We start from the raw sequence: 18,606 nt of genomic DNA on the forward strand, positions 1-18,606 counted from the left end.
ATCAGGCTCCCAGCTCCGTGGGAAGTCTGCTTCTCCCTCTGACCTTCTCCCCTCTCATGCTCTCTCTCTCTCTCTCTCAAATAAATAAATAATTATTTGAGAGAGAGAGATAGCAGGAGAGGGAACATAAGCAGGTGAAGTGGGAGAGGGGGAAAGCAGACCTCCCACTGAGGAGGCAGCCCAATGCAGGACTGGATCCCAGGACCCTAGGATCCTGGGATCCCGACCTGAGCCAAAGGCAGATGTTTAACTACTGTGCCACCCAGGCGGCCCTCAACATATTTTCTAATTTCCCTTGTGATTTCTTCTTTGACTCACTGGTTGTTCAAGAATGTGTTGTATAATTTGTACCTATTTAGGAATTTTTTAAAATTTCTAATTTCATACCTTTGTGGTTGAAAGAAACACTTGGTATAATTTCAACCTTACATTTCTTAGGACTTGTTTTGTGGCCAAATATGTGACCTATCCTGGAGAATGTTCTGCATGTGCTTGAGAAGAATGTATTTTGCTGTTATTGTATAGAGTGTTCTGTATGGACCCATATGGTTCAGTTGTTCTGTTTTTCAAATCCTGTTTCCTTATTGATCTTTGGTCTGGTTGATCTGCACATTATTGAGAGTAGGGTATTAAAATCTCCTATGATTATTGTGTTACTTTCAATTTCTCCCTTCAATCTTGTCAATGTTTGCTTCATATATTTCAATGTTCTGCTATTAGGTGCAGAGACATTTATAAACTGTTGTATCTTCCTGGTGATGTGAACAGTTTACCATTATACAAGGTCTTTCTCTCGTATAACAGTTTTTGATTGAACATATTCTAAAGAAGTAGAACCACTGCTGTTCTTTTGTGGTTAAAATTTGCATTGGCTATCTTCTTCCATCCTTTCCCTTTAAGCTTCTATACATCCTTACATCTAAAATGAATCTTTTGTAGGCAGCACATAGTTGGACCTTTTTTTAAAAAAATCCATTCAGCCATTCAACATCTTTTGATTGGAGAGTTTAATCCTTTTACATTTAAAGTAACTGCTGATACAGAACAACTTACTTTTGCCATTTGATTATTTTTTTACATGTCTTGTGGTTATTTTGTCCCTTTTTCCTCTCTTGCTGCCTTCCTTTATGTTTCGTTGATTTTTTTTCTTTCTTTCTTTTTTTTTTTTTTTGTAGTGATATGCTTTGGTTCCCTTCTCATTTTCCTTTGTGTAACTTCTATAGTTTTTTTGTTTTTTTGGTGTTTTTTTTTTTTTTGTCTTTACCATGGAGATTATATAAAACATCTTATGGTTACAACAATCTATTTTAAACTGATAACTTCAGTTACACACAAAAACTTTACTCCTTTATATCTCCTCATGCTTCATGTTATTATATCTCTTTGTTTTATACCCATTAACACAATTTTTTAAAAGATTTTATTTACTTATTTGAGAGAGAGCAAGAAAGTGCACAAGCACACCTGCAAGAGTGGGGGTGGAGGGAGGCACAGGGAGAGGGAAAAGCAGGCTCCCAGCTGAGCAGGGAGCCCCACATGGGGCTCAACCCCAGGACCCTGGGATCATAACCTGAGCCGAAGGCAGATGCTTAACTGACTGAGCCACCCAGGTGCCCCCATTAACATAATTTCGTGGTTACAGTTCTTTCTTTTGCTTTTATTGTCTAAATTTTACCAGATTTCAGAGTAATTTATGTATCACCATTATAGTATTACAGGATTTTACATTTGTTTATATATTTACCTTTACCAGAGAGTTTTATATTACAGTATGCTCTTGTGTTCCTGCCTAAAGTCCTTTGGTTTCAACTTGAAAAACTCCCTTTAACAATTCTTATAAGGCTGGTCTAGTGGTGATGAACTCCCTCAGCTTTTGTTTATTTGGGAAGGTCTTAATTTCCCCTTCATTTTTGAAGGATTCTTTGCAGAATATAATAATCTTGGTTGGCAGGGTTTTTTTGTTTGTTTGTTTTGTTTTGTTTTTTTAGCACTTCTGAATATGTCATCTCGTTCCCTTCTGGCCTTATTGTTTCTGCTGAGTAATCCACTGACAATCTGGAGAACTTCCTTGTAGGTGTTATATTCCTTGTGTTCTTTTTTTGCTTTTTTTTGCTGTCGACATTCTCTACCTCTTAACAGTTTGATTACAACATGTCTTGCTGTAGGTCCTTTTGGATTTATTCTAGTTGGGAGTTCTTTGAGCTTCTTGAATTAGGATGTCCAGTTCCTTCCTTAGATTTGATAAGTTGTCTTTTTCTCATTTCTGTGACTCCTGCAATACATATAACTGGCACACTTGGTGGTGTTCCATAAACTCTAAGGCTTAATTAACTTTTCTTCATTCGTTTTTTTTTTTTTAAACTTGATTTGATAATTTCAAGTGACATATCTTCAAGTTAACTGCTTGAGTAAGTCTACTGTTGAACCCCTCCACTAAATTTTTCAATTCAGTTACTGTGTTCTAGCTCCAGAATGTCTATTTGGTGTTTTTTTCTAATTGCTATCTCTTGATATTCTCATTTTGTTTATGCATCATTTTTCTGATTTCATTTAGTTATTTATCTGTATTCTATTGTAGTGCATTGAGCTCCTTTAGGATGATTATTTTTAATTCTTTCACAGGCAGTTCATAGCTCTCTACTTCTTTAGGGTAGGTTTGTGCAAATTAATTTTGTTCCTTTGTTTGGGCCATGTTTTCCTGTTTCTTTGTGTGCATTATTTTTTTTTGTTGCATTTTCTGCAGCCAAAGAAATAGCCACTTCTCCCAGGCTTTATGGACTTCCTTTCTACAGGAGAAGACCCTCACAATTCAACCTAGTGAGAGAATCTGGGGGTCCTTTGAATCTTTTCTGGGGATGTGTCTTCTCTGGGATTGTTTATGTAATTTCCCAGAGAGCTTGCCAGTTTTTCAGGAGTTTGCAATCTCTTCCTCCCTCTGGTGTTTGTCTTTGGTACTGCAGGTTCTCTGGTGCTACAATAAGCCACTAGCTCTTTAGTTCTCTGCAGACTCCTGACCTCCAAAGTAGGCTGGTTCTGTTATTGCTTCAAGTCATGGGAGACTGAAACGAATCCCTAAAGTAGCCCCTTCAGAAGATGGAAAATTAGATAAACATTCCACTCTTTTTTCTCACCCCCTGCCTCATCCAGACATTAGCTGGGAGCTGGGTGTTTTCTCCCTGAGCCTACCTCCATTGGCAGCACTGTCAGTTTCCTGGTGCTGCAAGAAGCAGCTGAGGACTCTCTAATGTTCCTCAGTCCCCAGGCACTGAAAGTCTGCTGGTTCCCTATCAGTGGTCAGAGTCAGGCAAGTGAGATACCAGCCCCTCAGGTGACCTCCCCAAAGCAGGAACACTGAACATATTCCATTCTTTTCTTTCCCCCTCAAAGGAGAAACTGTAAGCTAGAATTTTCCTCCCAATCCCACAACACTGAGCCAGTTTAGGGGAAGGGGTACTGTGGTTGATATGAAATGGCTTTCTTACCCATTTCAATATGGTTGTTTTTATCTTTGAGTTTGCCTGGGTATTATAGCATCTTAAGTGGTTTCTGGAGTTCTCATAAAGGCTCTTTGGGTCATACACCATTGCTAAGTCAGTGTTTCTGTATGGAAACAAGGACTGGAGCTTCCTATTCTACTGTCTTACTGACATCACTCTTGAATTTTTAAAAATGTTTGTTATTTACTATTTTCCTTTTTTTTTTTTTAGATTTTATTTATTTATTTGACAGAGAGAGATCACAAGCAGGCAGAGAGGCAGGCAGAGAGAAAGGAGGAAGCAGGCTCCCTGCCGAGCAGAGAGCCGGATGCGGGGCTCGATCCCAGGACCCCGGGACCATGACCCGAGCTGAAGGCAGAGGCTTTAACCCAATGAGCCAGCCAGGCACCCCCTGTTTTCCTTTTTTAGTAATAACTTACTTATATTTCTTGCCCATTTCTATACTGGAGTGTTTGCCTCTTTATGATTGATTTGCAGGAGGCATTTCTATACTTCCCATACTGATCGTCTGTTTTATAGGTTGCAAATATCTTCCAATTCTCTGGCTGATGTTTTCCACTTGTTAACAGTGTTTTTGTTTTGTTGTTGTTTCTTCTCAGTTAAGTTTTTAAAAAATCATTAGTTTGACATAGTTCAGGATGTTGGTAAAGGGTGTACATATACATTGTATCCTACTTATGTTTTAAGTCCATTTTAATAAAGTTCTAATTCTATTATTCAACATTCATCTCAAGCAAAACTGAAGTCTCTACCTGGCATGTAAATAAATTATTGTAAATGCTTTCCTTGCCTTCCCAGGGACTCTTTTCATTACTTTTTAGGTATAATTTATATCCCATAAAATGTACCTATTTGAAATGTTCAGTTAAAAGATTCTTAATAAATTACTAAGTTGGACAATCATTACCACTAATGATTCACTTTTAGGACACTTCTATCACTTCAAGATCTTTCTTTGCAGCAAATCTCTGTTCCTACATTTAGCTCCAGGCAGCAGCTAATCTACTCACTCTATAGATTTACTTATTATGGACATTATAAAAATGGAATCATATAATATATGGTCTTCTGTGACTGGCTTCTTTCACTAAGCATAATGTTTTTGAGGTTCACACACGTTGCAACATGAATCAGTAGATTGTTCCTTTCTTAGTGAGGTACAGTATTCTACGGTACAGACATAAGATATTTTGTTTATCCATTTGTGAGTTGATGGTTATTTGGGTTGCTTCCACTTTTTGCTTTTTGTGAATAATGCTGCTACAAACATCTGTATACAAGTGTTCATGTGCTTATCAGCCATTTGTATATATTTTTTGATGAGCTTTTCCAATCTTTTGCCTATTTTTATTAACTGGTCTTGTTACTGAGTTCTTTATACATGGGTTATTTGTCTTATTACTGAGTTCTTTATATATTCTGGGTAGGAGCCCTTTATCAGATACATAATCTGAAAATATACGCTCACAGTTTGTCTTGTCTTTTCATTTTTTAAATGGTGGTAACAGACAATACTTATTTGTTTATCCATCCAGTTAAGGTGGTCCTTTGGATCATTTCTGGTTTTGAACTGTTACAAAATTGAGCAACTGTGAATATTTGTATAGAAATATTTATGACTACCTATGTTTTCATTTGTTGTGAGTAAATACTCAGAATGGAGTTGATGGATATGTTAAGTGTGTGTTTAACTTTACAATAAACTACTACACTGTTTACCAAAGTGGTGATCCCACGTCACATTTTCACAGAGAGTAGATGAGAGATCCAGCGGTTCCATATCTTCTCTAACACATGTTGATGTAAGTATTTTAGTCATTTGAGGGAGTGTACAGTTGGTATCATGTTTTTTTTTTCCTTGCTTTTTTTAAACTGTGGTAAAACATACATAATTTTTATTTTTTTTAATCATTTGTACTTGGTAACCATTTAATGGCATTAAACACATTCACATACTGTGTACCCATCACCACAATCTATACCCAAGGCTCTTCATTATCCCTAAGCCCTAACAAAACCTATGGACCCATTAAACAGTAACCCCATTAGCTCTAGCCCCTGATAAACTCTATTCTTCTTTCTATCTCTATTGAGTTTTCCTCTTCTAGGTACTTCATACAAGTGATATCCTACACTATTTGCCCTTCTGTTTCTGACTTATTTCACTAAGCTTGATGTTTTCAAGGTCCATCCCTGTTCTTGCATATATAAAATTTGTATTCCTTTTTATGGCTGAAGAATATTCTATTGTATTTTGTTTATCCACATTTTATCGACTCCACGTTTTTCTAATGGAAACTTGGGAGTGTTGCCACCTTTTGGCTATTGTGAATAATGCTGCTATGTACATTGGTGTTCAGATATCTGTTCAAATCCCTGTTTTCAATTCTTCTGAATATATACCTAGGAGCTGGGTCTTATGGTAATTCTATGTTTAATTTTTTGAGGAACTGCCAAACTTTTCCACAGTGGTTGTACCATTTAACAGTCCCACCAGCAAGACTATCCTTTCAGGGATCATTTCTATAGTTTGTTACATTCCTACCAACAATGCACAAGTTCTACTTTCTTACCTTACTTGCCAACATTTATTATTTTCCATTTTGCCTGTTTTTTAAATTAGAGATCATGCTGATATATGTGATGTGGTATCCTACTGTATTTCTGATTTGCATTTCTCTAATAATTGGTGGTGCTGGACACTGTTTCATGTGCTTACTAGCCAGTTGCATATCATCTTTGGAGACATGTATAAACAACTCTTTCGGCCCATTTTTGAATTAAATATTTTGTTGTTGTTGAGTTAAGGGAGTTAAATCCTTATTGGATACATGACCTCCAAATGTCTTCACTCAGTCAATGGGCTGTCTTTTTGCTTTGATAGTATAACTCATAAAAATTCATAATTTTAATGAAGTCTAATTTATCTACTTTTCCTTTGTTGCTTGTGCTTATGGTGTCATATCCAAAAAAATCACTGCCAAATCAATAAATGAAGATTTTCTCCAGTGTTTTTGCTTAAGAGTTTTATAGTTTACTTTAAAGTTCAGATGCAAAGGATCATATAGGCTGAGAGCAAAGGCCATTTCTGATAGAGCTTTAATTGACAACAGCTTTATAAAAACAAACAAAAAGCAAAAAACAAGGACAAAAGTCCCTCATCCCCAGACTCTCTTGTTAATAATTTGTTAAAAATGAAATGCTCACCAGGGCACCTGGGTGACTCAGCTGGTTAAGCATCTGCCTTTGGCTCAGGTCATGATCCTAGAGCCTTGGGATGGAGACCCCACATCAGGTTCCCTGCTCTCAGCGGGGCTTCTGCTTTTCCCTCTGCCTCTGCCCCTACCCCTGCTCATGCTCCCACTCTCTCAAATGAATAAATACAATCTTAAAAAAAACCTGAAATGCTCACCAATGAAGACGACTGAATTCTCTCTGAGTGTAGACTATTTTGTAATGTGATTAATTGCCTTTTAATTTGAATCTATTTGATTTGTTTAGTCTAGATTTTGGAGTATTATGTTTCTTAAAATAACTCATACGTCCACATCAAATATCTATTACCTTGTAAATACTGTTTGTGTGTGTGTATTTTTAAGACACACACACACACACACACACACACACACACTCTGAGCTGAGCCTTTCCTTTGTGTTCTCTACTGTATATGTAGGGTTTTTTACTCAATGGGTCACAAGAGATGCTGCATGATTTACTGCCCTATAAAAGTTGAAAGAATAGTGATTAAAAAAGTTTCATAAAACTCACCAATTTGCCGTGTATAAATAATCTCTCCACACAGAATATAACTCTAACTATGAACATGCATTTCCAAAGAATTATAAAATTTTTCTCTCATAAGCAGACTGATACATTTTGAAACTTGAGAAGGGGGATGTTTAATTTAACACCTACCGCCTTTGAGTGTTAAATCCATTAAGATGATTCTCTCGGAGTTCAGACACTAATGATAAAACCATCTGTAAAACAAAATCAGTTGCAGGTTAACTCATACTGCAAAACAGGATTACATCAGTTCTATTTTTCTTGGTGTGAGTGATATTTCCGTTGAGATTCCCTCCCCTCCCCTCCCCGTCCTCTCCTTGTTTTACTTTGTCAAAATGAAAAGAAAGCAGTGAAAAGTCCATTTACTAATAACTTGGATTTTATTTTTAATGTCTGTTATTCCACATTCCAATTTAAGCAAATGAACAATAGACAGATCATTAATTTCCTAAGAAAATCAAACTTATTAAAAATAAAACCACATTGAAATTAACTTATTTTTTCCTTCCTAATTTAGTTCTAGTTATTTTTTAAAAATGCTATTTATGTATAAAATTTCTAAAAGACCAGAACAGTTAACAAACATTAAAAATCTTATAACAGTATTTAGAAGATCATAAATTAAAATTTCTTGAATTTGGCCAAACTTCAAGGCAGAAGAAAATGAAGCTTTAATACTAAGATGTGAATATATATTACTATTTACAACACTGTTACTTATTGAATTTTTTGCTTTAATGTAAAATTCCTTAAGGTTATCTTAAATACAAAATTTGTCCAACAGTAAAAGGGTGTGTTTATACTGGCTAAGAAAATCTCTTCTCCCAAAAATCTTTGAAAGAATAAACGAGATCTGTTAAGAGAAAAGAGGGGTTGGTTGATTTAGAATAACCTCTCCTGGTTTCCTTCATTTTTCTCATAATCTCCCGTCTCACATTTCTTCCTTACATGGCTGTTCAGTCCACCCAAGGTAAGAAGAGATAAACAGAGAAAAGTTAAACATCTTTCCTGGAAGAGTGAGGTATTTCTTACCCTTCTTTGCCACGGTACATTAAGCAACAAAAATTTCAATACTAATAAATTAAAAATACTCACATTTTTAAGCAAACCAGGACAGTAATCTGCAGGTGTAAATTCAAGACCTTGAATAAAAAGACCAACTTCTTTTGTATCAAATCTGAATGCTGAAAGTATATGAGATAACAACCCCTGAAAACCATAAACAGACAAAGTTATTAAAAGTGAGTGCAAGTGCCTATTATCTATAATGCCTGCAGTCTAGGTCATCTGTAAATGCACTCATCTCTGTGAAATGATTAATCTTAATTTGTCCAAATACCCAGTTTGCATGGATTCATGGTATAAAGAATAAGTCAGCATTAAAATTATCATGTTAAAAATAGGTTAATTTAAACAATTGTTAACAATGAGGCAAAAATATATCATGAATGAACAGTGCTTCAACCATATAAAGAATGCGATCATGGGATGCCTGGGGTGGCTCAGTTGGATAAGCGTCTGCCTTGACTCATGTCATGATACCAGGGCCCTGGGATCGAGTCCCGCATCAGGCTCCTTGCTCAGCAGGGAGTCTGCTTCTCCCTCTGCCGTTCCCACGGCTTGTGCTGACAAATAAATAAATAAAATCTTATTAAAAATAAAGAATGTGATATTTACTATTTTTAAACTCAGCAAAATATTTTATCAAAGTAGCTATAATAATTTAACACATGACAAGAAACAGACCACAAATTACTAGGCAAAGATGATGCAATAAATGGTGTTACACAGGAATGCTATTTGAAAAAAAAATTAGAAATGTTAAACATCAATGTAAAGAGATCAATGTAAAAATGAAGTAATAAGAAGAAAACGTAAGTACTTTTCAGGCATCTGAAAAGAACTTTGTAAACTGAGAATCAAGAGAGCAAATCATTGGTTGTTCTAAATAGAAATAAAACCTTGTGCTTTCAGAAACTAATACAAGCACAATCTAGGAAGAATATTACTAACAAATAACAGCAGATCATAAATAATGTGCAAAATATAACACTAAGAACATAAAAATGAGTATGAACAGATAATTCGTAAAAGGAAATACAAATGTGCAAGAAACAAACTGATAAATGTTCATCCTCATAAACTCAAAGGGTGAATTTAAACATCAACATACTATTTTTCACTTAATGAATTAAAGATTTTTACAGACCTAAATACCGAATGCTAATCTGGGTTCTCTGAAACAGGTACTCTGTGTGAGCTACTGAAATATAAATGGGTATCCCTACGTCCTGCTGCTCTGAATCACACTGAGGCACCCCCAGAGGGTCTGAGTGCATGTAACACAGCTCCCTACCCACCCCAAGCTTGGAGGCTAGTCTGCCCAGAGGTTTATAACCTCAACAAAGGTGCCTTATAGGTTAGTGGAGGCCTGCCTTATAGAGAGCAATTTGAAAATACATATTAAATGTTTTCAAAAGCGTTCATAACTTTTCATGTATCTGGCACATGTTTAAGGAAATAAATCCAAATATGATGATGGGGATTATACTCAGAGATGTTCACTACAATGTTATTTCTCATAGTGAAAAATGTCTAACAGCAGGAACTGATTAATTTATAAAACCCTCATACAGTGGCTCATTGTAAACCACTAAAATGTTTATAAAGATTTTATGAGAGCATTTTAAATGGTTATATTACAATGTCAAATGAAGAAAGGAAGATGCAAATGTTAATACACAGCAACAATCTTATCAATATAAAAAATAATCCATACATGGAAATGAAAAATATTGGAGGAAACTATCACCAAATGTTAACAGTCTCTGAGGTGGTGCTATTATGAGTATATATATTTTTTCTACTTTAATACATTTTCCAGTTTCCTATGTGTGTACGTGTAATATTATTATAATAGAAAAAAAATCACTTTTTGAAAAAGTGTTGTATTTGGAACTATTTTTCAACAGCAGCTTTACTGAGATACAATTCATATACTATAAAATTTACTCTTTAAAGTGTACAACCCCATGGTTTTTAGTATATTTACAGGGAAAGAGCCATTTTATTCTTTTTTAAGTCCTATACGACATTTTATAAGTACACATTATGAGATAAAATAAACTATGTGCATCTAAATGTATGAGTCCACACACAAATACTTGGAGGACCATTGAATCCAGGGAAAGAGAATGTTATTACCTCAGTGAAGGGTAGGCGACAACAAACTTACCAGTAACGCCCAGGGTCGATAGCATCATTTCAATTTTATCATGAACTGTTTAACATACTCAAAAAGACACAAAATAATATGACAAATTTCACCCATCATCACATTTAGCAAGCATTAGAAACACCAAGGAAGCCTTCTGTGCCATCTCTCTTTTTCCCCACCAGTTCTACAGCCGTCCTTCCTTCCAGGGAGAATTCAACCCTGATGTGGTATGCGCCCTTTCTTGTAGACCAGGTACTTTCTCCCTGTGAGCTCAGACTTGCCTCATGATCCTCAAAACAGGACTCCAGGCAACACTACTAAGTCATGCAGGTTAAACACTGCTGTCCCTGCATGTGATCCTATTTACTATTTCCAAACTGGAAAAACTTACAGCAAGTTAGGGGCGCCTGGGTGGCTCAGTGGGTTAAAGCCTCTGCCTTCGGCTTAGTCATGATCCCAGGGTCGTGGGATCGAGCCCCGTATTGGGCTCTCTGCTCAGTGGGGAGCCTGCTTCCCTTCCTCTCTGCCTGCCTTTCAAATAAATAAATAAATAAATAAATTCTTTTAAAAAAAAACAACTTATAGCAAGCTAAAGTGCCTTTGATACATTACTAACTACTTAGCAAAAGCTATTGATGATATTTTAAAAACCCAGCAACATCTATCACATGACTTTACAAATACAAGTCACTGAGTGGGGAGAAAAACAGATATATAGATGGTTAAAAGTAAACTTCTTATAAGGTATAAAATACTTAAGAGATCAGGGCACTTGGATGGCTCATTGGTTAACGTCTGTCTTCAGCTCAGGTCATGATTCCAGGATCCTAGGATCGATGCCCACATCAAGCCCCGCATCAGACCCCTGCTCGGGGGGGAGCCTGCTTCTCCCTCTGCTCTCATCTTCTGCTCTCTCTTATCTCTTTCTCTCTCTCTCAAATTAATAAAATCTTTTAAAATAAAAAATAAATAAATAAAATACTTAAGAGGCTTTTTACCAGGGTGAAAAAGAAAAGGCTGGATGGAAGCCATTTGCATATTATTTGTCTTTTTCTCTCTTTCAGTTCAAAGCCGTCCTTTAAAATACAGAAAGCAAACATGAACTGAGGACAGCCCAGTTGGTTTCAACCATCAAGTGCAATCTGGCTGAGAGTAAGCAGTCATGGTCAGGCTGGCAAAGCCAGGGGCAGTAAATTACAGCCAGTAAATTACAGCCAGCCATCCTTTGAGGAGCGGTGTGTACAGGTGAGTTCTGCATAGCTCACCCCAGCAAGAAGCCTACATTGTGTAAGTGGAAACTGGGGCCTGACTATGTGAAGTGCCATGCAGGTGCTCCAATGAAGAAAAGGCCAGCCAGTCCTGGCCAGCATATGCACATCCATGTGGAGGCACCCACACCAGACCCGACATGGGGTCTGGACTTGGTCTGGAAAAAGGCTGGGCCAAGGACTCAGAGCTGGGGGCAGTCTGGGTTTTCCAGGGTGGAGGTAAGCTAGACGGAGGGATGGCAGTACGGGAAGTGCTTAACTTTCTGCCATTAGACTTTCAGCATTCTATTTAACAAACATTTAAAGCACTAAGAGCTGTTCATATGACAAATAACAACTCACAGTTTATGCTATGAATATATTATTAAATCTGTGTTGGAGATGAGGAAACTAAAACACACTTAGCTTAAATAACACGCCCAAGGCTGGTTACTTATTTTATGGCCAAACCTTGTAAGGAACTCCCCTGTACCACTCTCCACAGGTGGATGGAATAGTTTTCTTTTTTTGATGACTTACAGTTTTTTGTTTTTTTTAAAGATTTTATTTATTTATTTGCCAGAGAAAGAAAGAACACAAGAAGGCAGAGTGGCAGGCAGAGGCAGAGAGAGAAGCAGGCGCCCCGCCAAGGAGGGAGCCTGATGCGGGACTTGATCCCAGGACCCTGAGATCATGACCTCAGCCAAAGGCAGCCGCTTAACCAACTGAGCCACCCAGATGTCCCTAGAATCACTTTCTAACATAACAATGTAAATGTGATTGCCGGGCTTATGACCCTTTATGGCTCTTAATTAGTCTCCAGGTAAAGCCTAAACTTATTCCCAAAGCTAAGCAACCCGCTAGGTCTGACTTTCCCTCACTAGCTTGTTTGGAGCTGCACAGGGCTACAGGCTCTTCGGCCCCTAGGGACTTTAGGATGTTCTAGTCCCTCTGCCATGACGGTTCCTCCAGACCTGGTTAAAAGCCACTTCTTGAGGGGATTCTAACAATTAAGACAACTAAAATTTATGGAATACTTTCCATGTGTGAAATACTGTGCTAAGTTCTCTAAGTATGGCATCTCACTTAAAATCCCATAAATCAAGTTTTTAATAAAATTTAATTAAGCAAGTTTCAATTAAGCCACCTATAAAGAGGTGGCTGCTGTCATAATTCACATGATTGACCCTTAAAGAACTAAAGCACAAAATACTACAAGCTTAGTTGGTATAAAAAGTAATAGTGTGTGTACAATAGAAGGAAACCAATTTCAAGGCTGTAACAGAGATCAGTTAAGATTGTAGTCTTAAGGAAAACCATGCCAAGGCTTTCCCCTATAAATCCAGTGCCTTCCAGAAGCACTCACATCCTGGGCCTTGGACCAATGCATGGAGGCTGATTTCCTAAAAGTGCATGAGTTACTTTGGCAGCTGAGCCAATGAAGTTTAAAAAAAAAAAAAAAGAAAAAGAAAGTAGAAAGAAAGAAGAGAAAAAGAAAAAAAGAAAAAAAAAACACCTAGGACATTCAGTAGACTCAGAGGGTGCAACTAGGGATTGTAAATAATTCCTGAGTAATGTTTAAGATAGCCATAAACAGTTCCCTCGATAGTATTCACAATGCTTGCATTATGTAAGCTGACTATAACATTTAAGGTCTTGGAAAAATAAAAACAACTTAACTGGCAGACCTGTCCTGGCCTAAATTCCTAAAATGATATGGTTAGAAACTGATTTTTAAAAAATCAAATGCTGTAAAAGTAATAGTTTCCTGCCCCACCTCCTGTTTAAAAAACAAAAACAAACAAAGAAAACCCCCAAACTATACTACTCAGTGTTGGCAAGGATGTGGTGAGAGGGGCACTTTGTCCCTGCTGGGAGCACAAATCTGTAAAGCCTTTCTGGGAAGTCACTTGATGATATATGTAGCCAAAGCATTACGGTTCATATCCTTTTACTCAGTAATTTAATTTCCAAGAATATATCTTAATGAAAGTTTTAGGTTCACAGCAGCATTACTTGTAACAGTGAAAAACTAGAAGCAACCCAAGTACCCCACACAACACTGGACTGGTTGAATTCATCATAGTCTATGCAACAGTGTGAATTATGTTGAAAGAGATATTTAATCACACAGGAAAAGACTATGTAACATTAATTTAAAAAGCAATGTGTCAAACTGTATGTTCAACGTGATTTTAATTGTGTATGGAAAAACAGTGCTGAGAAGAAATGTAACAAATAGTTAATACAGATTTTTTTTTCTATCAGTGATTTAAAATTTCTTCTTTCAACTATCTGTATTTCCAAAGTTTCCACAATTACCAAAGGTGGTTACTTACTCTATGGTCAAAACTTACATAAGGAACCTCCCTATATCCACTCTACATGAGGCAACAGGAATAGTTTTTTGTCATAACAATGCAAATCTGATTGGTTCTCAGCATAAGACTCTTTATGGCTTACTTTTTATCACAGAAAATGTTTGTAAAACAAAATTACATGCTTTAACTTATGTCTGTTTTTTCCCATAATTCCCTAATAAGAATTGCTATGGAGGGCCACAAGAGTTTTATCCCTAGTAAAATAAGCATAGGTCCTCAGAAACAGCATACTGAGGCCTGGATATGGTTACATAACTTCAGAACAGATACCTCAAACCCTAGACTTTCAAATATCTCTTTTAAGGTCAACTTAAGGGGTGCCTGTGTGACTCAGTGGGTTAAAGCCTCTGTCTTCGGCTCAGGTCATGATCCCAGTGTCCTAGGATCGAGCCCCACATCGGGATCTCTGCTCAGCAGTGAGCCTGCTTCCTCCTCTCTCTGCCTGCCTCTATGCCTGCTTATGATCTCTCTTTCTGTCAAATAAATAAATAAAATCTTAAAAAAAAAATAAAGTAAACTTAAAATTTGATAAGCACTTCTCCTCGTTAAGAATTCTTTTTACCGCCACCTAGTGGCTAACAGTCTAAACAGAAAACCATTAAAGATTCTGTGGGCACCCGACCCTTGGACAAAAATTCATTCCTACTGTAATATGCTAATTGATTATTTTGTAAATACTGACAGAGCAATCTTGGAAACCTCTATTTCAGTCCTCTCGTTTTACTGATGAACTGATGAGGAATGGCCTTTCTGAATACAGAAATCGGCATCCACAAAAAGGATGCGAATGTAAACACACAGGTTCTGACTTGAAGGGCATAGAGAAAACGTGCAAATACATCCCCCTGACTTGTGATCTAAAATCCTTAAGGGTGGAGGGTGTAGGAACAAACACAGCGGTGTACAAAACATTTGAAGCCCAATTTTGATTCATGCAGGAGTTTTAAGAACTGCTAATGTTTGAAAAGCCATCTTAAAACTGCTTATACCATGAAGGTAAAGTTTCATAAGGAGAGAAATTTTAAATAAATCAGAGGAAAATCCACTGCCCTTGTTTTCAGGTATTCTCTTCTGTCCTCACCTCACTATATCTGCTCCATCTTGTAACAGGCAGCACATTTACAGGCAGGTTAGGAAAGTTGGAGCAATGAGGCTGTGGTTTGGCACAGGGTTGGCTTGTGGAAGAAGGACTGTGGTTTCTGCTCAGGCTAGGAGAGCCAAACTGTGGTCAATCTTCTTGAACTGAGACGGAGCACATATTTCATGCTTCTCCAAACAATTTCTTCATCTGATCATTAAGTCTTTTAGAATTTCCAATACTTTGGTCTCTACTGCATCTAGCTCTTTATACATAATATAAATAAAAACTGTTTGTAAACAAGGATCCTTTATTCATTCAACAAACACACTGAATGTGATGTATATTCAAGCCATGCTATTAAGTGTTTGGGATAAGAAGTCCCTACAGCCCAAGGAAGGGAGATGGAGATTGAACAGCCATAATATAAGACAGGATGCAGTGAGTGCTACAACAACGGGTAAGAAAATCACTGTGGGAACAGAGGAAATAATGATTAATTCCAACTGTAGGGTTTTAGAATGCTACCAGAGATGATGACTTCTGAGCTGATTCTGACAGCTCGGTTCGGACAGAAAGAGTGAGGGGAAGGAGGCAGGGAAAGAGAGAAAGAGAGGCTGTGTGGTGGGACAGAGAAAACCACTAGGGAAGGAGCAGAGAGAAGTAGAGTGAAAGGGACCGTGGTAGGCAGGGCAGAGACACCTGGGGAAATGCTGCTGTCACTCCTCCTGCTCTCAGCCTTTGCTGCATGCCTAAGCATAGCCCTGCCGCCACCCCCTCCCCGCCTTGCCCTGGGGTGGGGGTGGGGGGCTCAGCCCACCTGCTCAAACTTCCCTCTCCTAGTCCTTCAATCCCTGCAATTTGGCCAGCCCCGCTGGTCACCACGTTCCCACCTCTGGACCATTTTTTTCTCCTAAGAAAACCCACAACCTCCACACATTTCTGACTGCCAAAATTACACATCTTTCAAAACCCTCTTTCTCCAAGACTCCTGATCCAGTTCCTCGCAGGATGAGATCAGATTCTCCTGAAATCTACATGGTGGCATCCTATCTGTATTTCTTTGACAGTGCCTACCAAGTTCTGCCTCACACTGTAGTCATCCTTTCCCTCCTCTAGTCATTAGCCACAGGCGCCCCAAGAAAGGGTCTATCTTCATACTCCCTAGAGCAACTGTTAACTAGCCCTCTGCTTTGCATACACTAGGCATTCAATAAACACTTGCAGAATAAAAATAAATAGAATGGATTGCTCATTTAAGTTACTGAACAATATAATTACTGCAGAATTCCTCTGTGACCTTGTTACAGTATAAAATGATAAATTTTCCTTTTTACAATTTGCTTTCCTAAGTTTCAGCCCATAAAATACCCACAGAAGAGTAGAAAAAAATGACATTGCTTAAGTGCTTTTACTTCAAAGGGGTTTACTTAATTTGGTAGCACTGACTGGAACCTGGCACACCAGTGTGAATGTAGTTTCACTGAATAATATGCTGCTTTGGGGCTACTAAGCTTGTGACAATCTACAAGTACCACAGTATGAGAGCACCCAGAAGGGACAAGGAGAAGCAGCAGTAGGGACCATCTCTGCTGAAAGGGGCACTGGGAAATCACAAATCTGTCTTAACTATCCTTGAATAAAAACTGTAATGCATAGCTACACATTTAAAAAACTTCTTCCTGCAAACTTGAATGGCAAAACAAAGCTTTTGCTAATTCAATCCAATTTATTCGATTATTTTTGACCAAAAAATTTAATCCTTGAGGTATAGCACATGTTTAATCTTCTCTTAAGCTTGTACAAAAGCATCTGGTCTATTCAGTCGTTGGCCAATAGAACTGAGGCCATTTCGAATACTGGACAGATTCATTTACCATATAAAATACCTGTGCCCAAATACTGAATTAGTCACTTCTTTTTTCATATTCTCATGGCATTTTATATAAACATCTAGTAAAACATTTATGTTATTATCCTGTTTGTTACACTTAATGTTAAAATTTCCAATTAATTAGATCCCTGAAAGTGATTTATATTTTCCTAAATTAGATACCTTAATGAAAACTGGCTAATTTTCTTAAACACAATCTTAAATCATCATTTCCCTTGACAACAAACACCATCTAGAATGCAGACCAACATATAAGCACTGCCTAAACACATTACTTCACTGAAAAAGAAGAAAAGTTGCCCTCTATAAATCAAACTGGACCAGCAGTGCTCTGTGCATGGCACTACATGACAAAACAACAAAGAAGATAAATGTCACAAAATTTTAAGACATCTATTAAAGATGTGCCTAAATGGAGAGAAATACTGTGGCCTCAGCAAGAAAAATTCAGTATCATAAAGATGTAAATTCTCTGTCATAGAGACTCAATGTAGTACCATTAATAATCCTAAATAGGTTTTTTTGGTAGAACTTTAGAAGCTTTTCTAAGACTTACATTGAAAAGTAAGCACAGCACATATTAAGGCAAAGAATAAAATTATAGAAATAAACACACAGCATGACTCCATTTCTCTGAAGTTCAAAAGCAGGCACATTAAACAAGGTGTTGGTCAGGGATACATATACAAGGGGCAGAACTACGAATTCTGCAAATTATTTCTGGATGAAGGTTCTAAGAGACAAAGTGGGATAAAGCAAATTAAATATTTTACACCATCACAATTATTCTGTGTCTGTTAGCCTGAAGCACCCATAATACTGACACTTCTCAGCAAAAAAGTACCATTACAATGATGTAGTTTCACTGCTAACTCTTCTAAAATTTGAAATCCTTAATATCTAAAATTATAAGGAAGACTGTTTTTATGTTATGTTATAATGCATACCCACTGCTCTTCATAAAACTATAAAAGAACTAAGATACAAATTGCTTGAAAAGTTATTTAGAATTCTGTTAATTAAAAACATTTTCTGGGCGCCTGGGTGGCTCAGTGGGTTAAAGCCTCTGCCTTTGGCTCAGGTCATGATCCCAGGGTCCTGGGATCGAGTCCCGCATCGGGCTCTCTGCTCAGCGGGGAGCCTGCTTCCTCCTCTCTCTCTGCCTGCCTCTCTGCCTACTTGTGATCTCTGTTTGTCAATTAAATAAGATAAAATCTTTAAAAAAAAAATTTTCTAAGTCTCAATAGTATTTTTTTATTTCTATAAATTAAGAATTTAAAAATGTTTCAAAATGTAGCTTGCAAATAAATGTAACTGGCGTACCACCAGGTACTAGAATAATCTGCAGTCCAAATCAAGAATAAATGATATGGTTTTATTTCTAGTATGCTCCTTCTAAAAATCAGACATGTTTAATTTAAAATCATTTTGAGAAAAAAAAAACCCTCATTTTCATTGCAAATATTTGTGATTATGCATACTTTAGCAAAGTGGCAATAAATAGA

At 37.2% G+C, this 18,606-nt stretch overlaps 1 protein-coding gene across 1 annotated transcript in view; it reads right to left on the bottom strand.

Moving 5' to 3' along the window:
* The window catches only part of FANCC (FA complementation group C), a gene marked incomplete at its 5' end in the record, with an annotated part of 176,325 nt that overhangs the window by 85,739 nt on the left and 71,980 nt on the right, over positions 1-18,606 (bottom strand). Inside the window, 2 exons of the mRNA XM_080819948.1 lie at positions 7,414-7,478; positions 8,380-8,493. Of these exons, the coding sequence (XP_080676074.1) occupies positions 7,414-7,478; positions 8,380-8,493 (179 nt within the window). The remainder of the gene's footprint in view (positions 1-7,413; positions 7,479-8,379; positions 8,494-18,606) is intronic.

This window comes from Martes martes (assembly GCF_963455335.1).
Source record: "Martes martes genome assembly, chromosome: 12".
Classification (NCBI taxonomy): Eukaryota; Metazoa; Chordata; class Mammalia; order Carnivora; family Mustelidae; genus Martes; species Martes martes.